Source organism: Somniosus microcephalus, chromosome 5 (genome assembly GCF_052327205.1).
Source record: "Somniosus microcephalus isolate GS21.2 chromosome 5, FLI_Smic_1.0, whole genome shotgun sequence".
NCBI lineage: Eukaryota > Metazoa > Chordata > Chondrichthyes > Squaliformes > Somniosidae > Somniosus > Somniosus microcephalus.
The window spans coordinates 102,185,713-102,209,619 of record NC_140991.1 but is presented as its reverse complement, the minus strand read 5'-3'; the positions used below and the strand labels follow the sequence as shown (position 1 = coordinate 102,209,619).

General features: G+C 43.4%; 1 protein-coding gene across 7 annotated transcripts in view; it reads right to left on the bottom strand.

The window, feature by feature from the left end:
* Positions 1-23,907, bottom strand: part of LOC147117240 (serine/threonine-protein kinase 17A-like) — a 120,765-nt gene that overhangs the window by 20,413 nt on the left and 76,445 nt on the right. For 5 of the 7 annotated variants that reach the window (XM_085988049.1, XM_085988054.1, XM_085988052.1 and 2 more), the window contains 2 exons: positions 13,477-13,521; positions 10,391-10,535 (listed from right to left, as the gene is read on the bottom strand). In XM_085988049.1, coding sequence (XP_085844175.1) covers positions 10,391-10,535; positions 13,477-13,521 — 190 coding nt within the window. The remainder of the gene's footprint in view (positions 1-10,390; positions 10,536-13,476; positions 13,522-23,907) is intronic. The other 2 variants (XM_085988056.1, XM_085988050.1) reach the window with 1 other exon arrangement.

Here is a 23,907-nt window from a genome sequence, read left to right as displayed (position 1 = left end):
CAGACACTCTGGCGCCGGTGAGCTCTTCAAGGGGGAGGGTGGATTTCTTTTTTTGAAAGGCCGAAACTGGTGTATTTGTGTTTTTTGAAAGGCCGAGACTGCTCGATTTGTGTTTTTGGGGGGGGGGGGGGGGGTTCTCTCCATTAGTTTGTTATGTGGGAAGGGCACAGAGGTATCAAAGTAATAAATGTTCTTAAATCGCACTGTCCATGCTTTCTTTTGGAAGTCCTGGTTGCCCTGCTCGGCTGAGGGCTTGTGGAGCGGCTACATTCATCTTGTGCCATTGGCACAAGCCATTCCGAGAAGGGGCCTAGAACCGACGTTCAATAAGCCGCCGACGGGCGGCCCTTGCACTTTCTGCCTCCCTCCTGTGCTGGTCCTCCTCCTCCTCCTCTGGTGGTCCTCCAATGTCTGGTGGCAGTGACGGAGTCCTGCGGATAGCCAGGTTGTGCAGCATGCAGCACACGACCACGAAATGGGAGACTCGCTCAGGCGAGTACTGTAGGGCTCCTCCGGAACGATCCAGACAGCGGAACCATTGCTTCAGGACGCCGATTGTTTGCTCAATGAGGTTCCTGGTTGCTTGATGGCTTTCATTGTATCCCTCTTCAGCAGGGGTGCTGGGCGCACGGAGCGGGGTCATCAGCCAGGTGCACAAAGGATAGCCTTTGTCCCCGAGAAGCCATCCTCGTGGGTGAGGCTGGGCCTGGAACATGTCTGCCACAGAAGTCTGGTGTAGGATGAAGGCATCGTGGCTGCTGCCTGGAAAGCGGGCATTGACAGCTAGGATGATCTGCCTGTGGTCACACACCAACTGCACATTGAGCGAATGGTAGCCCTTCCGGTTGCGGTAATCCTCGGCATGCTCTAGAGGTGCCCGCAAAGCCACATGCGTGCAGTCAATGGCGCCCTGCACCATGGGGAAGCCCGCTAATGCTGCAAAGCCCATTGCACGCTGTTGCTGCTTGTCAACGGCCATGGAGAAGGAGATGAACTGACGTCTCCTTCTGAAAAGGGCATTGGTCACCTGGCGGATGCAGCAATGTACAGCAAACTGGGAGATGTTGGAAATGTCCCCAGCAGCGGATTGGAAGGAGCCGGTGGCATAGAAGTTGAGAGACACCGTCACCTTCACTGCCACCGACAGACGTCCTGCTCCTCAGTTGTGGCTGCAGATCTCCGCGAAGCAGGTGGCAGATCTCAGTGACCACCGCCCTTCGGAATCGCAGCCTCCGAACACACTGCTCGTCAGACATGTTCAGATATGAGAACTGCTGGCGGTATACCCTGGGTGGGTAAGGCCTCCTTAGCCGACGCCTGTTGCCCCTTCTCCCTCTGGCCATGACTGCCACTCTCTCACGGCGTCTCTGAGCCCTTTGAATGCAATGGAGAAGGCCAACGTTTGCACCCATTGCAGCCCCCATTATATGTTTCCAATCAATGCTATGGCTCTGAAGTTAAAGACAAGTGCAAAGCTGTGGCCTGAAGCCACAAGTACCTGTGCGAGTGTTGAGCCAAACCAGAAAGCTCTCTACCTTTGTCTCTCTGCAAAGATCCGTCTCTCACAAAGAAGGAGTGTTGCAAAATGGCTGCCATTTCTACTGCAGGAGGAGTGCCCTTTAATTAGCGCCCCCCCGCGCCCCGCAGCGACTGGGAACCGTTCCCCTCTACCAGTCGCTAGGGGCGCCAGGCGCGCAATAGGCCGGCGCCACTGAATTTCCGGTTTGGGGCGCACAAAGGGCGTTGCACGATGAAATGACGTCAGGATCTGCGCGCGCAGCTGAGCGCGCGCAAAGGCTTTGCGCTGCCGCTAAATCTTTACTGAAGTTGGGGAGAGGCGCAGATCGTGCAGCGCCCGGTCACTAGCCGCCTAGCGCCCCACATCTCCTCCTCCTAAGGCGCTAGCGGCTGGCGCAAACAACTGAATTTCTAGGCCGTTATCTTTTGCGTGATTAATATTGTACCCATAAACGTGAGACGTGTCAGTTCTGGGAATAGAAGGCTTTTCTTTCTGGGGGCTAAGTGCCAACAGTCCCAGGTGAGATATTATTCTCAAATAAACACACAGAAGCGTGCCCCAATTGCATCAATGTGAATTCTTCAATTTCCAATGGCCTCAGTGCCGATTGGTGCAAAATTATAGCAATTTTGTACAGTGTACTTAACGGAACAAGGAACTAGATTGAGACCCCTCAAATATATTTCACCCAAGATCTTGATGGCCAATTACAGGCATCAAACTGGGCCACAGCATAGGGCTGGCATACCAGACAGAGTAAAAGTAAGCCGTGCCCTCAAGTCCTCTTTCTTTACCTCCTTTCAGACATGCTGCAGGAGCAAAGGTTCACTAGATTGGCAAGCAAGTCCACCCTCTGGCTACCACCTCAATCTGTACCATGTCTACTTTGCTGGCCATCAAATAAGGGGTTGGAGCGTTGTGTCACCATCATTTGGCCATAGACTCTGTTTTCTGCCTCCATATTTGCTTTTGCCAGGTAGTTTTGTTATTCAAACAATTAAACTATATGCAAAGGTTACTGACATTTTTATCCCCATATCTTTAAGTAGCTGCATCCCTTTATGCTTAACTCGTCACCTCTTGTAAGAAACCCTTGAGGGCTGATTACACACAAGTTCCCATCCACTCTAGTGATCTCCCAACACCAAGCCCTATATGGGATGGGAGCACACCCACACTATATAAATGAAACTAATGCCACAAAAATACTAATGGTCGGGTGGTGCTAATAACTCACCATCTGACTAACCCCCAAACAGAAAATTTACACCTTGAGTTGTTCAGATACTTGGGTGGCACATGTTAACACAGTGCGTGGACTCTGGCAGTGGTTCTGAGGAAACATGCAGATGGGTATTCTTAATCGGAAGATTGGGGTCACGTGGAATGGTGTTGAGCTAATTCTTCAGCTCCTGGTTAGTCAATTCATACTGGCATATAACTCACGGTGTCCTATTGTGATTTATTTGGGGGGGGGGGGGTGAGAGGAAGAATGGGGGGATGATTCTTCTCACTACTTGCAGCATAAGCTGTTTTCATCTGTCTGTCATGGGAGTGTTATATCTTCCTGCTAAAGTACACAGTCAGGATGGGATGGGAAGAGAACAAAGGCATTTATGGTCTTTGCAATTTACAGGGCCATCATCTTTGGATGTGGAGGCATGACAAGTGCAGCAGTACATGCTTTTGGCTATAGCCCGCCAATATCCTCACCCCTGCTCTCCCCCACCCACCCCTCCCATTCTCATGAGTTCTCTCGTGGCATGTATTGCCAGCAGTTCACAATTGCACTAGCTAGTGGAACAATCCATCGTACCAATGAGGTTCCTAGTACTAAGGGCTGCTCTCGTCTGCTTTAGGCAGGCTGTTGGGGAAAATGGGAAATTGTAGAAGTAGCTGCAGCTCAGCAGTTAGTCAAGAGTTTGTGGGGAAATCACAAAAAAAATCCAGATTTGCTCCATTACACAGCAGTGTCCGAGTTTGAGAAGCCAAAGCTTCCTCCTTGCATACTTGTGGTCCTTTGCCGGCATATAAAACATATAAGATGGGTTAAAGTCTCTAAACTTAGTAGTCAGGTACAAAAAAAAATCAAAAAGGCTAATGGAATGTTGGCCTTTATAAGAACATAAGAAACAGGAGCAGGAGTAGGCCATATGCCCCCTCAAGTCTGCCCCATCATTCAATAAGATCATGGCTGAGCTTCTACATCAACTCCACTTTCCCACCCTATCCCCATATTCGGATTCCCTTGGTGTCCAAAATCTATCAATCTCAGTCTTGAATATGCTCAATGACTGAGCAATCACAGCCCTCTGGAGTAGAAAATTTCAAAGATTTATAACCCTCAGTGAAGAAATTTCTCCTCATCTCAGTCCTAAATGGCCAATCCATTATCCTGAGACTGACCCCTAGTTCTAGACTCTCCAGGGGAAACAGCCTCTCAGCATCTACCCTGTCAAGCCTTATAACTAGAAAACTAGAATATAAAGCAGAGGAAGTTTTGCTACAGCTATACAAAGTCCTGGTTAGACCACATTTGGAGTATTGTGTATAGTTCTGGTCACCCCACCTTAGAAAGGACATATTGGCCTTGGAAGGAGTGCAGTACAGATTCACCAGAATGTTACCAGGGCTCCAAGGGTTAGATTATGAGAAATACATAAACTAGCTATATTCCCTGCAATATAGAAGGTTAAGGGGTGATTTGATTGAAGTTTTTAAGCATTTCAAAGGAATTTATAGGGTAAATAGAGAGAAAAAAGTTTTGCTGGTGGGGGAGTCAAGGACAAGGGGACATAACCCTAAAATCACAGCCAGGCCATTCAGGGGAGAAGTTATGAAACACTTCTTTACGCAATGGGTGGTAGAAGTGTGGATCTCTCACAAAAAGCAGTAGATGCTAGCTCAATTAATAATTTTAAATCTGAGATCGATAGATTTTTGCTAGCCAAGGGTATTAATGGATATGGAGCCAAGGCGGGTGGATGGAGTTAGGATACAGATCAGCCATGAGCTCATTGAATGGAGGAACAGGCTCGAGGGGCTGAATGGCCTACTCCTATTCCTATGTAACTGTTGTGTCCTGATGTGGGTGAATAGCACATAGCGATTCAAGCAGAATTTTTCAAGAGGGAGTACTCAACATCCACCCCTGATGCTTTCATATCCTTTAATCCTAGCCTATGTTTCTTACTCACACAATGTAAAAATGCTATCTCTTCTCTTTTCCCTCCCACCCCTCACAACTCCCACCCCCATAACAGCTGAACTGGTGGAAAATGAAAAACTAGAACTTTTTATGGTATTTATAGGCTTTTAATTCCGATTTGCCATCACAAAATGTATCTTCTGTAGGTAAAGTTTAAAAAATGTGCTAATGATGAATTTGTCCTGAAAGCTTGACAATTTTCTGGAGCAAACAGAAAAACACTACATACTTCATTATTTAATCATTTTGTACCTTATCCTACTATTTCAGCAGTTTATAATTAGCAATATTGAATTAAATGCTTCATGTTAATGACTGCATTCTGCAGAGAAAAACAATATAAATACAAGGATAAATATGACTGTTGAAAACCATTTCTAAGAAATGCATAAATCAAGTCAGAAGATTTGCACTTGGGCTACAGAAGACTACACTTAGTAATTTTGTGTTTGATTAAGAGTTGGGACTCAAACTTAGTGTGGGAAAGGAGAGAGAGTGCGCAGCAGGAACTAGGAGCTTTCCAAGCTGTGAACTTTTCAGCATGCCCAGGTCTCTCTCTGCCAAGAACCCAGCAGCATGTTAGGGCTGGAATGCTGTACGAGGGCATTCTGGCCTATTTTAACCATTGGCAACTTACAAAAGAGACAACAGAGGCAGAAGAGTACTTTCACTTGTATTGAATTTGCTTTTCCCAGACCAAATGTGGACAGCTTATTCCATGTGTTTAATTTCGGGTATAGTTTGGATGGTGGCAGGGAAGGTGCAAGAGATGAAAGTTTGTTTTTTCTGGGCTGCGAGTTTAGGTGTTACACTTAGGTACTTGAGGCCAGTTTCTGACTTCACAAGCTTCATGAAAAAAATCTCTATATTTATGCAGCGGTCTCACAGGCAAGGGATATGGTCATTATAGAATGATTATGTTTATATTCCCAGTCAGCCAAATTCCTGAAGATTTTGGAATATAGAGAAATTAGTCACTTACTCAGATCATCCGTGAAGCAATATTGTGTATATGGTTTCACCAGCCTGCACTCTATGAGCATTAGGTTTGCTCTTGTAGTCACCACCAGAGACTCCAATACCAAGTTGAAGAATTTTAGAATCACAGATTATTATAGAACAGAAACAGCCTGTTCAACCCATCAAGTCTGCCAATGTTTTTCTCTACATGAACCACTTCATCTAACTCCTGCTCACTCTCCACACCCTTAAATGTTCTCTTTTTCAAGCAAGTATCTAATTCCATTTTCAAACAAGTTATTGATGTTGTTTCTATAACTGCGGCAGAGAATTTCACATGCTAACCACTTTGTGAAAAACATTTTCTTCTAACTCTGATTATCTTAAATTGGTACCCTCTTGTTAACCAGTGAAAACAATTCAGCACTATTTACTTTATCATAACCCTCAATAATCTCAAAGACCCCCATCAGCTCCTCCTTAACCTTCTCAGATCTAGCAAAAAAATCCCCTACTTAATTTTCTCTTCATAACTATAACTCCTCTTATTGAATCTATGCTGTATCTTTTCCATTGTATTATTTCCTTTCTATGATGGGATACACAAAACTGTACACGGTGCTTGAACTGTGGCCTAACTAAGAAAGAAAGAAAGAAAGAACTTACATAGCACCTTTCACGACCTCAGGACATCCCAAAGCGCTTTACAGCCAATAAAGTACTTTTTGAAGTGTAGTCACTATTGTAATGTAGGAAACGCAGCAGCCAATTTGCACACAGCAAGCTCCCACAGACAGCAATGAGATTAACGACCAGACTGTTTTAGTGATGCTGGTTAAGGGATAAAAATGGGTAGGACACCAGGGGGCAGTTCCCTGCTCTTCTTCGGATAGCGCCATGTGATCTTTGACAACCACCTGAGAGCAGGCGGGGCCTCGGTTTAATGTCTCATTCAAAAGGTGGCACCTCCAACAGTGCAACACTCCCAGCTGGAATTTGTACTGACGTCTCTGGAGCGGTGCTTGAACCCACAACCTTCTGACTCAGAGGCAAGAGTGCTACCAACTGAGCCATGGGCGACACCAAGTTCTTGCACAAGTTTAATATTTCCTCCTTACAAGGGAGAGGCTCCTCAATGGATTAGGCGCATTGTTGGTAGAGGTGTGGTTAATTAAGTGTCTCCTGTGAACTATCTTGTTACTGTCCCACAATAACACAAAGGATAGCAGGGACTGGATTCTTTTTGTGGAACGGGAGAAGCTGTGACTGTAGGAAGGTTTGGAAGTCCAAGTCACCAAAGAGGGAGAAATTAGGGGATCAACATCTGGGTGATGGGATAGATTGTTCAGGGAGAGCTCAAGGTTAATGGTGTATAAGGTCTGTTGTTACAGTTCTCCAGCCTTGAAAGGTGTGGTTACTTCAAGAGGCAGTTATGTACTCTGGATTATGTGGGTTTGCGAAAAATGTGAAGGGTTCTTAGCCTTAATTATCCAAAAAGACTGGCTCATTGTTAATGAATTGTTGTTCCTGAATGTTTAAAGTTATTTGCAGACTCGCACTCACTTTCATCTCATAACTCCAACCTGACAGATTTCTCTCTATTTCTAAAACAGTATTCTTCCCTGTCAGCTTGCTGCAAAGAAAACCCTCCTGTCAACCAAAATTGTATTGCATTCCTGTGATGTAACACTGGTTAGCATTGGATTTCTCCTCAGATAGCAACCAGACAACAGTAAATGTTTGGGGGGGGGGGGGGGGGGGAGAAATTCAGTATCGCCCCGTTTGGGGCGTGATTATCGGCTGTGCGCAAAGTTTAGCGCCTGCCGCTAATTATCACCTCCGACTGCAAACTTGGCTTTTATCGCCCCTGGAGGTGATTGGAGCGCTAAATCAGGCACTGCACACCTGTCTTAAGGTGCAAAGGCCGAGGAGCGAGGCGCTAACTCAGAGCGCTGGCAAAGCTCATGTGATGTCAGTTAGCAATGGAACACAGACACACTGGTGCTGGCCAGTTCTTAAAGGGGAGGGTCAATCTTGCTCTCCATCCACACCCTGCTCATTGCAGCCTTGAATCTAGGCCTGGAGAGACCTGTACATCAAATCTGTTGGAAAGAACAATGGAGAGGCCCAGGGAAAGAGCTCAGAGTGTAGCCCCCATAGTCTCTTCTAAATCGATGCAAGGAAAATTAAATAAAAAAGAACCTGCAAAGTGCTGCTCAGTACCCAAAACACCTCAACACAGCTTTGAATATCTCCTGCAGTCTCTCTCTCTCTGAATTGTGGTGAAACAATTGCACCGACAAAAAAGGCAGGAAGCGGTTGCCTTTAAATAGCACTCCCCCAGCCCCTTCCCGACTGCAAAACGCTCCCATCAACCTGTCGTTGCTAGCAGCAGGCGGTAAGACAAGGGGCGCCACTCAATATCCGGCCCAGGGCACTACACGCTCGACTGACGTCATGATCTGCGGGCGCAGGAGAGCTGCCACAAAATGTCTAGTCAATTTCGTGAGCGGTGCAAACATCACCGCGCGCGGGTGCTAGTTGCTTTGTGCCCCATTAGTGCCCTCTTAAGGCGCTAACAGGAGGCGCAAACCAACCAAATTTTTCCCCCTTGATGTTTAAAAATGTAAAAAGAGCAGTCAGATAACAATGGGTTCGTTTCCCACAACGGAGGTCCAACATGTTTCAGAATTTAGACTGAGTGTATATGGCACACAACTCGTTGAACCATCCACTGCCAGATCTGGCTGGACCACATCAAGTGCTATTGAGCCTCCCTCTCCTCTGCTAAAACCACCCACTACTCCAGGATTAAGCTGGAGAGCAAAGAAAACATTTTCTTCACCACCAACAATCTCCTTAAACCTCTCTCTCTGCCACCTTCAATAGCTCTATCCTTGGCTCCCTCCTCTTCATCTTGCCCCTTGGCAACATCATCTGAAAACAGGGTGCAAACCTTGACATGTACACTGACTACATCCAGCTCTATCTTTCCACCATCTTTCAACCCTTCCACTGCCTGTGTTGTCAGACCACTTGTTTGATATCCAGTCTTGGATCATCCGCAAAGACCTCCAGTTAACATTGGGAAGATCATAATCATTGTCTTTGGCCTCTGCCACAAACGCCATACCCTCACCAACGATTCCATCCCTATATCCAACCTGTCTTAAGGTTGAACTACACCATTTGCAACCTTGGCATCCTATTTGACCCCAAGCTGAGCATCCAACCCAACATCCTCGCCAACTCCATAACCGTGCCTGCTTCTCCCCATCTGCTGCCGAAACCCTTGCACTGTTAATCCTCGCAAAGGTTTTTAATTTTGAAAAACTCTTTATTAGCACCCCCTTCGATATTCTACTGAAAAAAGCCCCAATTTTGTGAAGCATCAATCCCAGCTTCGTTCTACTGAATCTTTGCTGTACCTTTTCCATGGATCCTATATCCTTCCTATAATGGAGGGCCCACAATTGCATGCAATACTCCAACAGCGGATTCACCCATATCTGGCATAAATTCAACATCACTTCCTTGCTGTTAAATGTAAAAAACGTCGATTGCCATTTGTCTTTTTATGGCCTTTTCTACTTACATGCCCCTTGAAAATCACTGTTCCTCCACTCTTAAAAATCTGAACATTTAGCATATACTTCCTTTCACGGTTCTGTTCCCCAAAATTTACTACTTTGCATTTTCTGTATCTGCTACCTATCTGCCCACCCTATTAACCTGTCTATGTCCACCTGCAATCCTTCTCAGCTTGCCATGCCCCAAACTTCAATATTATTCCTCTTATGCCATTGTCCAAATCATTTATATAAATGGAAAACAAAGAGGTCATTGTACAGATCTCTGAGGTACACTAATGCTCATCTGAAATGTATATACCCTTACTCTTTGCTTTGTCGCCTAACCAACCTTCTATCCAGGTTCCTTTAATACCATATGCATCAATTTCCATAACAAGCCTCTTATGTAGCAAATTATCAAGTGGCTTCTGAAAGTCCATGTCTATAACACCGTATACCCTTTATCTACACACTTATTTAACTGAATTTTTGAGAAAATAAGTCAATCCCAGCCTACTCTATACAAATCGATGTTGATTGTCCCTTTCTACGTGTTAACTAATTTCATCCTGTATTGTGGACTCTAGAAATTTATCCACAATGGGGATAGGACTAACCAGCCTAAGATTTATTTACTTATCGCTCTTTCCCCATCCTTGAACAAGGTGCAATATTTACCACCCTCCAATTCTTTGGCATTCTTCCCATTTAATTATGTTTAGTGCCACCGGTATCTCCTCCCCGACTAAGGAGACTTTAATTTCCATTAGTCTGGGCTACATTCAAATTCAGCTCTTAGATGTGCAAGGAAAGTTACCATCGAAATCACACAAGGGCGAAATTTTAAGAGGGATCGGAGCTCCATAGCTATATCTGACCCATGTAACACTGGACAGTAATTGGTGCTGGATATGAACAACTTATCTATAAAGGAAAAATTTTCATTCACAAAAATGGCTATTCCTTATCTTGATAGAGATATATATTACACATACCACATAAAAAGCCAAGTGACTTTTAATGTGAATTCGCTGCACCCTGTTCAGCTGCCATCCAACTTCCTGGTATGTAACAACTGTTAAAATGGAAAGGGTATTATACAATTTTAAAACAAGAACACGTAACACTTACTTTTAAATCAAGGTGGACTATGTTATTTCTGTGCAAGAAAGCAACACCCTCTAATATCTGCCTCATGAGCCGTTTGACGTCTTTTTCTTTGAAGGCCTCTTCCCTCTCAGCTACACATTGGTTGAAAATCTCACCACCAGCAGCACTGTGGATGAGAGAGTGGAAATTAATGTAACACAGTTTAAATATGTTAGTACTGATCGAAGCCACAGACACTAAATGGTTCCAAAGGTTGCTCCGCACTTCCTTTGCTGAGCCCAAAAAGATGCACTTCAGAATAAAGCCCCACCATGGCCTTATGGAGTATTATTGTAGAAAATCCCATTTTCCTTTACAGTAACAAAAATGATCATGTAATGATTGTTCTCTCAATTGGGCACACCATGATCATAGGCCTGAAACATGACACTACTTCTTTGCACTTTATTCCCAGCCAAAAAAAAACCACTAAAGAATGATTGTTTTCCATGGTGTGCATATATAATCTACATACACACGAGGAGAGGACCAGTGTGGAAACTTACAATTGTAACCTGCCCTTAAAAAAAATACTAAGCTAAATATAGAAACAAAATAATTTACAATGTCTTTTGGCAAAAGTTTCAAGTTAGTCGCGCTTTTATCATTTGCAAGCAATCCAACGCCATAAGCTGTATTGAAAATAGATCAGTGCATCATTTGACTGACATCCTAGCAAAAGCTGTGCACTACTCTTCTTCCACAAACCAAAAGGGTTTGCAAATTCCTTTTTCATGATGGCGGTGTGTCCCTTTAAACTACATTACATGATGATGCCTGGTGCAATGTAGCACTAGATTTCTAACTTGAGTTTCAGCAATTATTGACATCATCATACATTCTCATCTGCTTCCAATTACAAACATCTACATATTGAATTCAAAATATTTAAACTAAAAAAAATTCATAAAGCTAACCGCACCTCTCCATTATGCACAATATGTGTGAGGAATAAAGATTGGTTTGTGGAATTGAATAGTAAATCAAAATTGATTCCATCTTTTTTACTTTGTCTACTGCGATACTGTTACACTGGCATGAATAAGAATAAGCAATGATATATACATGAAAAGGATCTACTGTTTAGGCTACTGACTACATCAGTGATTGTGTCAGAGGGAATACTGGGGGAAGTGGGGGAGGGGGAAGAAGATTTACTATGCAAGTTTAAATGCACTAGATGAATGTTAAAATTCAAATTGTGTTTTTAAATTTCTGCAGCCCGATATGAATGTCAGTAAAGTAGGTTTCCATTTATATTGCAACAAGTGACCAAACCCATAATTTGTACAAAAACTGAAGTAACATCCTATTTAAATTTTAGAATAGCTGCACAGTTTTTTTTGTGGGTTTGCAGTTACCTTTCAGAAGCCCAATCATGTGCTTACGACCTTAAGCAAGGAAAATGCAAACTAGCCTATTTAGGAACAAGTCTTGCTGCAAATTCTGCCAAAAGTTCAGAGGAATGTAACAGTACTGACTTATTCAAATAAAAAAGTAAATTCAAAATTATATTCAAATACACATTCACAAATAAGATACAAGCAAAATTCAATTCATTCCCAATTCAGTACTGCTGCATAGAAATTACAATATGGAAACGCAGCCCAACCAGTCTCTGTTGGTGTTTATCTTCCACATGAGCAGCAGTCCTAATCCCATCTTCCTGCTCTCTTTTCATATCCCTTTATTCCCCTTTCCTTCAACCACCTATCTAACTTATTGTTAAATGTGGAGATGGTCTCTGCTTCAATCATGAATTCTGGTAATGCATTCCACAGCCTCACAACTCTTGATGTAAAAAAAAGTTTCTCGCTCTTGGTTCTAAATCCCTCATCCACTGGAAACAGTCTGTTTCTATCTACACGGTCCCAGCCCATCATAATTTTAAACACCTCTATCAAATCACTCTGCAATTTCCTCTGTTCGAACAAAAACAGCCCCAATTTTTCAAGTCTTTCTTCATATTTGGATTTTTTCCACCGGCAGCATCCTACTGAATCCATGCTGTAATCTCTCTATTGCCTCAACACCCTTCCTATAATGTGGAACCAAAAACTGCACATAGTACTCCAACAAGCATGTCCCCACTTTTTCCTTCCATTGTGCAAGATCTTGCACTTATCTGCATTGAGTTTCACCTGCCATAGTTCTGTCCACTTGTGTCCATTGTCTAGCCACTTCTACAACTCCTTTGCTGCTCCGTCGGACTTTCCTGCTTCCACTCCCTGCTATCCTTTATGTAACCACAAGGAGACACAGAATAGTGACCCAGTGATGAGATTTGCCTCCAGTTTTTTTTTTGTTCCTCCTGTAGGAAGCTGCTGAGTAGAGATCACAAATTCAGAAGAACAGAAGAGAACTAAACAGGCACGCCTCCATTCTGTGGTACTACATGCTGGAGCCCCAACGTGCTGAACCACTGTGCATTTTAAAATCTTAGGACAAAAAAATACCGGTGCCCTCAAAGTATTAATAGATAGCTATGGTGGATCCAAAATCCAAAAATTGTAGAATGAACTGACCATTTAGCTGGACTTTCTCAGATTAAAATTTAAATAGACATTTACCATACAGTGAATTATGGCTGAAGAACTGTAGTTTTTCCTTTTCAATAATGCTCCCAAGTAAATAATTCCAGTACTGTATTGGAAGTGTTTTACTATGTTAAATATCCATTAGAAACTGTAACATTCAAGTAGTGAGTGAGTTCTGCCTTTTAATAGACTTTCGGTACATGTTTCTTTAAACCTGAATATAGACATTTTAGACAAGCTGTTGAGTAAAGTGGAACAAAGGACAAAGGTTATGACCCTGTTATCTCTATGGGACAGGCACAGTTACAGTAAATGCAGCAGGCATGATTTTTAATAGTTCCTGGAACTGCTGGTTTTGAAAACTGCTGTAGCAGTGGCCACTTTGACAAGCCAATGTTGCAGAGGATCTATTACAGTAATAATTTTCTGTTTTTTTAAAAATATGTTTTATACTGTTATTGAAAAATAAATTTGAAAAACCAAAAAGAGCTACAAGAAGTCATCATAGCATCTTTGTTCTTTTCTACTTACCAATGTGCTAAATGATCCGAGATTAGGCACAGAATGAGACTGCCACTTGCAATATAAAATGTAAAAACAAAAATCATGTTTGCTATTTACAAACATACATTACATTTAAAGAAGCAACTTACATTTATACACCACCTTGCACATCTTCAGGATATTTAAAAGGTGCTTCACAGCCTATGACTTATTTTGGAATGTAGGCAAATTCTGCAGCCAATTTCACATAGTGAGGTTCTATGAACTGCAAACGAGATAAATTACGTTAATCTGTTATGGTGGTGTTTGTGGAGGAAGGGATTTTGATCAGGACACAAGGAGAACACCCTGCTGTTCTTTAAATAGTGCCATGGGATCTTTTATGTCCACCTTAACAGGCAGATAGGGTCTCAGCTTAATGTCTCACCATAAGCAAGAGAAACGGGAATTCAGTACAATAACTCGCCTCTTTGGGTGCATCAAAACCTCCAAATGCTGTTCACAATAAACGCTCTCATAACGGAGGTGTCTGAACCACACAGCACATTAGCTCCATTGAATAAGTTGGTTACAAAACTGTGAAGTGGCTTACACTAGATTCTTTTTAAAAATAGAATTGTATTAGCCGTGTGATTTATCTTGTAGCTGGCACATGGTAAATTTTTCAAAACATGTTGAAAATACTCCAAAAAAAATTGCAGTCATTTACATAAACTGTACTTCTTTAAAGTATGATATAACAGCAGATTCCATAGTCTCACTGGTCACTTAGAAATTTACTGCACTGCAATTCTCTCTAAAATACTGCAGCAATGAAAAACTGTCCAATGCTATGCAGCCTGTTTTTTGGACGAGACATTAAACTGAAGACTGTCTGCCTTTTCAGGTGGACATAAAAGATCCCATGGCACTATTCGAAGAGTGGGCAAATTTTCCCAACATTTATCCCTCAACTAACATCACTATATTGCTGCCGCTTGTGAGTTCTCGCTGTGTTTGCCTACCTATCAACAGTGACTACACTTCAAAAGTAATAAATTGGCTGTGAAGTGCTTTGGGACATCCTGAGGATGTGAAAGGTGCTACATCAATGCAAGTCCATGCCTTTCCTTTAACCTGAAATGAGATAAAACCAGTATCACTGCAGCGCAGATTATGTGATAAAACTGTGGAAATTCAATATCCATTGCTCTGTAGGGCACATGTAGCAAAAAAAATCTTGCTAAAGACAGAACAAGACTGGCCCCATGAATTCCAACTGGTTTGTAATGTCATCTGAACTTCTCAATACATTATTTTATATCACACCCCACAGATCTAATGCTGGTGGTTTACTGTTGAAACCGGTTATGTTTGATGACTAAAATCGCACGTTACATGATGTGTGCGCATGCACACATCCAGTATTAGTTGCCTTTTAAACTCTCCTCCCTTATGTGAATTTTTTTTTTTTTATAAAACAGTTATAATTCTTGAAGCTTTAAAAAAAAAGTGCCTGCTCTTTTCATAATGCTCTGTGGTATGCATACAAGCCAGTTTGTCTTCACATTGAACTGTCAAACAACCTCAGTCATGGTACATCAGCTATAACAGAACATGCAACAACCTTCCACCACAGAATGAAGACATATGTTATCTCACAATGTGGTGTATAAACCAGATACACAGCAGGACTTAAATAGCAGCAGCAATGGCCTGGGGTTGATTGCTCACACACTCTGCTTGCGAGTCTCTTTCCTTACCCCTTTAGTGTGTCCTCTATGCTATGCACCCAACCCAATGTATATTGAATATTTTCCACAGCAAATTGTCAACTCACAGTAAGCTACAATGAAATGCTAAAAATAATTTCCAACAATAAATATTTCCTTCAGAACATAAGTTTCAGTACTTTAGCCAAACCCACACTAAAATATAGCATAAACCTTGCAATTGCTCACATTGGAAACACACCAGATACTCAACCACATGACAGACACAGCTGTATACAATTTAAGGCTGCTTAGATATATTCTTTGGATTTTTAATAAACAGCTGACATTAACTAGGCCTATGTTTTTGCTCCCCAAAGGCTTAGCTGTATACGACCTTGAGTAGCTGAGTCTTACAGACCAGGAAGATGCCAGGTTTGACTTCTGGTTAAGTTCGATCTTAGGCAGCAATTGAGGTGCCATGAATGGGTAGGGGCGGAAATAGTAAGGGGCGGAAAGGAAAAGGTCCATGGTTTCCAATCCCGACACTACTGAAAGTGTGTAGGTGTAGATGTTGGATTAGAACAAGATTGGGCTTGGACTCTGGCTCAGTTGTGATGTCGCCACTGTTGAATAGTCTACCAACAATGCCATCGAGGCTCACCTTTGAACATTGGCTATTTGTGCAAGGCTCCAATGGGCTCCCATAGAATTGTATCCAGCAAGGAGTGGATTAATTAAGGAAAGCCAGCATGGATTTGTTAAAGGTAAATCATGTTTAACTAACTTGATTGAGTTTTTTGATGAGGTAACAGAGTAGATAGAGAGAAGCTGTTCCCATTGGCGGAAGGGTCGAGAACCAGGGGACACAGATTTAAGGTGATTGGCAGAAGAACCAAAGGCGACCGGAGGAAAAACTTTTTTACGCAGCGAGTGGTTAGGATCTGGAATGCAATGCCTGAAAGGTTGGTGGAGGCAGATTCAAATCATAGCTTTCAAAAGGGAGTTGGATAAGTACCTGAAGAAAAAAAAATTTGCAGGGCTATGGGGAAAGGGCAGGAGAGTGGGACTAACTGAAGTGCTCTTGCAGAGAGACAGCACAGGCTCGACAGGCCGAATGGCCTCCTTCTGTGCTGTAACCATTTTATGATTCTATTCAGGAGAAGAGCTTGGTTGTGGGGGAAATTAGTGGAACAGAAAAAACAGGTATCCTGTATTTTAATTCCAACAGGAAAAATAGCCTAAAAATGCCCCTAGATAACATAACAGTTAAATAAGGAGTGAAAAAGCTAATTTCGGCCTATCACCCCTCTATTGCTTTAACTCTCCTATCATAGCTTCAAATTGTATCAATGAGCCCTTCCCTGAACTATCTTCTTCGCAAACTGTAAAGCCTAAGTTCCTCTAATCTTTCCTCTTCCCTCCTCTCTCTTTACACTTGGGATCAGTATTACTGCCCTTTGCTAATCTAAGTAGGAGATGATTTATCTGTGATGTTTCCAGGAATACCCATTTCCTGGGTGGAAAGCTCAGGGGAAAATGGAGTTACACCGAGTCTCTACCCCTTTCAGGTTGCCCCAGGATTGCCAGGGCTTCCCGGGGGGTGGGGGTTGGGTTTTGGGTGGAGCTGGCTTCACGCCTGCAATGCTTGCTGCGACACATAGGGAGCAGCACTTCAGTTTAACCTAGATTCCAAGGAACACAAATTAATCAGGTTGTTGTGTTTGGTACCCAGTCAATGGAAGGGAAGAATGGACGGCTGGAAAGAAAGAAGGAAGGAAGGTTGGAAAAAAAATCACTGGCCCAGATAGTTATTTGGGCCGGGAAAGATTTTCAGATGGGCAACCACGATTTTCAGACGGGAAAGTATGACGTCCTGCAGAAAGTAACATTATTAAAAGGTTTCCCGACCGACAGCTAGCCAGATCTCTTATCGGGCTGGAAAGCACCCAGGGAGTGGATGCCAGGTAAGTCTGATATTGGGGAGGGAGGGGGGGGGGGGGGGGCAGGGGCAAATTAAACAAAACTTGTTGGGCTTGGGGAAAACATTCCTGCACCTCCTGGCCCACAAGCAGTGCAATAAAGGCATTTGCCTCATGGATCCAGCCCTTCTCGCCTCCTTTTACCTGCTGATATTCCCGAGGCCTGGGAATCCCAGCCTCTGTTTTAAAAATAAAAATCCAGTTCAAATGGAGACACGCAGCCGCCTTAAATGATTTCAGGGACCAACCCGCCTCCCGAGATCGGGATAATCAGAACCATAACAACATAAGAATTAGGAGTAGGCCAAATGGCCCTTTTAGCCTGCTTCACCATTCAATAAGATCATGGCTGATCTTCGACCTCAACTCCACTTTCCTGCCTTATCCCCATATCCCTTAATTCCTCTGGAGTCCAAAAAATCTATCTATCTCAACCTTGAATATACTCAACAACTGAGCATCCACAGCACTTTGGGGCAGAGAATTTCAAAGATTCACAACTCTGAGTGAAGAAAGGTCAGCCCCATATGCCCCCTAGTTCTAGACTCTCCAGCCAGGCGATACAATCTCTCAGCATCTACCCTGTCAATCCCCCTCAGAATCTTATATGTTTCAATGAGATCACCTCTCATTCTTCTAAACTCCAGAGAGTATAGGCCCAATCTACTCAATCTCTCCTCATAGGACAACCTTCTCATCCCAGGGACCAATCTAGTGAAGTTTTGTTGCACCACCTCTAAGGCAAGTCTATACTTCCTTAAATAAGGAGACCAAAACTGTGCACAGTACTCCAGGTGTGGTCTCACCAGAGCCCTGTAGAATTGTACTCCAACCCTCCAGCAATAAAGGCCAGCATGCCATTCGCCTTCCTAATTGCTTGTTGTACCTGCATGCTAACTCTCGTTTTTTGTACTAGGACACCCAAAACTCTCTGAAAACCAACATTTAATAGTTTCTCACCATTAAAAAAAATTCTGTGTTTCTAATCTTCCTACCAGTGAATAACCTCACATTTCCCCACATTATACTCCATCTGCCACCTTATTGCCCATTCACTTAACGTGCCTATATCCCTTTGCAGGTTCTTTGCGTCCTCACAGCTTACTGTCCCACCTAGTTTTGTATCATCAGCAAACTTGGATACATTGCACTCAGTCCCTTCATCTAAGTCATTAATATAGATTGTAAATAGCTGAAATAACAACAGAAAATGCTGGAAATACTCAGCAGGTCAGGCAGCATCCGTGGAGAGAGAAAAGCAGAGTTAACGTTTCAGGTCTGAGAACCTTCGTCAGACCTGAAACGTTAACTCTGTTTTTCTCTCTCTATGGATGCTGCCTGACCTGCTGAGTGTTTCCAGCATTTTCTGTTGTTATTTCAGATTTCCAGCATTCACAGTATTTTGCCATTGTAAATAGCTGAGGCTCAAGCACTGATCCTTGCGGCACCCCACTAGTTACAGCCTGCCAATCTGAAAATGACCAGTTTATCCCTATTCTCTGTTTTCTGTCAGTTAACCAATCCTTTATCCATGCTAATACCTTACCCCCAACCCCATGTACCCATATCTTGCTTAACAACCTTTTATGTGACACCTTACCAAATGCCTTTTGGAAATCCAAATATACTACATCCACTGGTTCCTCTTTACCTACCCTCCTAGTTACATCCTCAAAAGCTCTAATAAATGTCAAACACAATTTACCTTTCATAAAACCATATTGACTCTGCCTAATCATATTATGGTTTAAGGACCCTGTTACCACTTCCTTAATAATGGATTCCAGCATTTTCCCGACGACTGATGTCAGGCTAACTGGCCTGTAGTTCCCGGTTTTCTCTCTCCCTCCTTTCTTGAATAGAGGGGTTACATTTGCTACCTTCCAATCCGCTGGGACCTTTCCTGAATCTAGGGAATTTTGGAAGATCACAACCAATGCATCCACTATCTCTGCAGCCACCTCTTTTAGAACCCGAGGATGTAGGCCATCATTTTCAGGGGATTTGTTGGTTTTTAGTCCCATTAGTTGCTCAAGTATTTTTCTCCACTGATATTAATTACATTAAGTTCCTCGTTCTCATTAGGCCCTTGGTTCCCCACTATTTTTGGTATACTTTTTGTGTCTTCTACTGTGAAGACAGATACAAAGGCCGGGATTTCACCTACCTCGGCGGGTCCGGTGTGGCCGGGGTGCGACCCCATTACTGGTTCCAGTCCGCGCTGTGAAATGATTTTACGCTCATCGGGCTTGTTAAGCCCACCCAGCGCGTTTGCCAGCCAACTGAATGATGCGGGTCTGATGGCGTCACTTGATGATGCGTCATCAGTCGTTTTCCTTAAAGGGACCATGCGCAAATTGATTATGATAGTTGTGGTGTCAGTGTTCTACAGCATTGAAGTGCTACAAACAATGACAAGCACTGCACAAAAGTGCATGGCTGCAGCCAGGCTCTCTCATGACTCCCTCCAATCATACCAAGTAAAAACACACAAGGGTAGGCAACTTGGGTGTTTTAGCCAATGTTCATGTGAAGTTTCAGTTAATGTGCTGTCAAACATTTAAGTCTTTATTTTCAACACTTTGCATTCTTGGACAGATTTACGTGCACCTTTGGAAGTGGCTTAGTGAGTTGCAGTGAATGGTGAGACATAATGGTACCCCCACAATGGTGATGAGTATGAAAGGAATGGCTTGGGCATTGTAGGGATGCTTTAGGATGTTGGTGTGGGGTGGTGCCAACCTGGCACATCATGTGGCAATCAGGGTGTACAGCGTCAAGTGATGTAAATCTGGCCATGGTGAGGCCGTCCCTGGCAGCAATGTGGTCGGGTGCTGATGTCCTGTGCAGCATCAGTTGATTGCGGAGAAGGCTGGTGTTGCTGGTGATGGGATTCTGAGGACCAAAGCAAGATAATTTCAAGGGCACTGATGCTGATGGAATAGATGGCAGGTGAAGTTGAGATGACAGAAGCGATGTCAACTGTGAGAGGTTGTTCCAATAAGGTGACACTGGATAGAGAGTTTGCTCCAAACACTTGCAACCTGCATAAAGCTCAATCTGTCTTCCAAACGCAGTAAACAACAGTTTCGATCCTTGGAAAGTGAACAGCTATGAAATGGGAGCTTTTATACACCATTTGTAGCTGTCAAGTTAAGAAATCATCCTATGCTGACATAACTCCCGACCTCCTTACCTGACCTGATTCCCCGAGCAGCGGGGAAGAGGTGGGCGAAGTCTTAAAATCTAAAGCTGAGCTTAAAATAGTTTTTTAAGTGCCTGTTATCAAGCACTTAATAATCTAAATTGCCTCCCCCGCCACTTGATATCGGGTCTGTTCAGCGATGACAAACCCGACATCTGGGAAACTAGCGTGGAGATGGGTTGACAGTGGGTTCCCTACCCGGTCCAAAAAAAATATTTCGCACCTGACCCGCCACCAAACGCACCTGCTGACCCTCTGAAAAATTCCCCCCAAAATATTTGTTTAAAGCCTCTGCCATTTACTTGTTCCCCAACATAATTTCTCCTTGACCCGCCTCCTGAGATCGGATTGGTCACCTGATCCGCCTCTGTTAAAACCAAGTGGGCAGAAGAATTTTTACATTTCCATCTGCCCTTGGGGGTTAAATTTCCCCCACTGTGTTGCAACACACTGATTTAGGTATTTATAAAGAGCTTTAACAATTTCAAGCATGAAGCTAGTTTAGAATTTAGGTAGGTAAATCTATTACGGCAAGTGCAAGGAGTCCACACAGGAGCTACAAACACATGTGCCATCAGACTGCTCAGTAATGAATACAAAGGACATACTGTGGGATAGCAGTTGGATAGGAGGTCAGAGTGTACCGTATTCAAATACACCTTGGAGAACTGAACATCTAACTAACTGTTTTTAAGCTAAAACACTCGGGATGGGGAGGGGTGTAATTTTAACTCAACCTGTCTGATTGTTCGAATTGGCCTTCTGTTTTACACCCCGCCTGATTTTCCTCTTCGTTGAAGTCAAAGGAAAGTGAAATGGAGTGGGTTGTAAAAAGGGCGTCTGATCTGAACCGCCCGTTTCCTGCTCGACAGGTTTGGTTAAAATGATCCCCTTTGTTTCGGCACAATTAAAATTCTGAAGATGTCAGGCACCTCCTTTTCTAAAGAGTTTTTTTGAAGTAGAATTCATGTGCCATCCAAATGATTAAGTAATAGAGCTAGGAGCAGCTGGGAAGGGGCAGGGCTTGAAAGAGAACACTGACACTTATCTCACTAAGAAATGTATAATCTGAAGCCTACAGGACATGGAATTTTAATCTGTGCAGTTTCATTTGTTGAGTCATCTTCAATGTTTCTGGAGAGATGAAATCTCTTTCTGTGATCAGAATGGAAGAACACATCTCCCTGTGTCATGACGGGTGAGGAGAATAGGAGCATAGCAATTGCTACACAAATAAAGACCAAGGTCCATCTAGTTTGCCTTCTACCATCCTGGTAGTCGCATGATTCAACAATAATGGAGTGGTTGACTAATCATAGGAATCAATCGCTATCAATTAGTCTACAACAGACCCAGAAATGATACGAGGAAAAGCCCAGTGGTGAAGAACTTTCGGAACCATAGGTCTAAAGTCAATTTTTTCCCTCCCAAGCATGCTACACTTACCACATCATGTCTCAAATTACTCATATACTGCATCCCAAAATGTTATTTTCTGAAAAAAAATCTATCCAATTTGCATTTGGATCAATACTAACTGCTTCCACTGTCTCCGAGTCTGCTCCATAGATTGACTGCTCCCTCACTGAAATATTGTTTCCACAGATTAGTTTTGAACTTGCTCCCCTTCAAGCGCAGGCCGTGTCTTCCTGCTGCATTAAAATGAAATTTATCTCACCAGTTTTAGTAAAGTACGTTTAAACAACAAATTTATATCCCAAAAGCTTTCTGGCAACGATGGACACAAAACTACACATGAATCACTCAAATACTCAAATTATAGGTTGTAGAGACCATACGATATAGTTCAGTAAACCATAAAACACACAAGTGCAAATAAACACATGAAAAATAAATGAGGAAATATAAATCACAAGGGAGCAGGAGGGTGAAAATTACCTCATGTGAAATTCGATTTCATTTGAAGAAAAACTACATCTAAAAGGCACAATTTTCCTTCACTTTACTGGAAGGTACTACTATAATGATTCCACAGTACTGCCTCACAGGGAGTATGGAGGATGTGTCTGTCTAGGATCAATAGCAAAGCTGTGCACTGCTCTCTTCAATTACACCTCTGAGCCGAGGCAGTGGCAATTGCTGCAAATTTGCAATTTACTCCAAGTAGCTGCACTCTTGATATCTTGGAATACCACTTGCACAAGATTAGTCCAGTTTGTCTCTACTGTTGGAGTAGGGAGCCCTATCAAGCCAGCTTCTTAAAAAATGTTCTTGGCATGTAAGCTATGCTGGCAAGGCAGCATTTATTGTCCATCTCTAGTTTCTCTGAGAAGGTGGTGATGGGCCTTCTCCTTGAACAGCTGCTGTCCTTGGGCGGACAGTGCTCCCATAAGTTAGGTAAGGAATTCCAAGATTGTGATCCAAACAATGAAGGAATGGCTTTTGTACAACCTGGAGGGGAAACTGAAGGTGATTGCGTTCCCACAATATTGCTGCTTTTTTGGAAATTTCTGGGGGGGCATTTTCTTCTTGGTGGTAGAGGGAGCAGAGGAGGAAAGTGTTGTCAAAGTAAACTTGGCAAGTTGCTGCAGTGCACCCTGTAGATTATACATACTACAGGCACAGTAGCAGAGGCACCAATCATTCAAAATATTCTGTCCTGGATGGTGTCAGGCTTCTTGTGTGTTTGCGGCCACACCCAACCAGGTGAGTGGTGAGTATTCCATCATCACTCCTGACTGGAGTCTTGTAGATTGGTGGAGAGGCATTGAGGGGTTAGGAGGTGAATACACAGCCTCTACCCTGATCTTGTATTCAAGGTGTTGATATGGTCAACCCAGTTCAGCATCTGGTCAATGATGACCCACTGATGGTGGGGGACCCAGCAATGGTGGTGCAAATGAAAGTACAGGTGGGATGACTGGGCTTTCTCTTGAGATGGTCACTGCCTGGCACTTATGTAGTGCTAATACCATCTGTCACTTGTCAACCCAAGCCTGAATGTTATCTAGTTACTTCTGTAGCCTGGCATCGGCTGCTTCATTATTGGAGACGTTTTGAATGAAATTGAACCGCACCAGCCCTATGCCTGATCTTATGATGGAGGGTGATGTGCCTCAATAAATCCGAGACTCGATGTTAGCGAAACAAAACAAGGCTTTTATTGACTTAGAAGGTAACACACAGAGGAGAGGTATTTTCCATCCAGAGGTCTGCCGTACTGGATGTGATGCAGGCTGGGCCAGCTTACATAGGGGCCAGGTATGGGCGGAGCCCTACACACAGTACAATACAATGGTGAGGAAACGGAACTGAGGTAAGGGAAATGAAACTGAAACCAACCACAGTCACAGGCAGAGAATACCAATGAGTGATGAATGGAATATTTCATCACATTCACCCCTTCTATAGATTTAGTCTGTTCGGGGGTTTGATAGTCCTCTGCGACCGACGTGGCTGTTGTGGTGCCGCGGGTGTCGGCTGGGTGTCCCCGGTGGCCTCCTGGGTCTCTGCCGGGGGTGCCGCCAGGGTTGTTGAAGGGGTAGTTGGTGGGGGTACCGTTGGTCGATGTTCTTCCGGGGGTGATGAAAGAGTAGTGGGTGGGTAAGAGTTGCTGTGA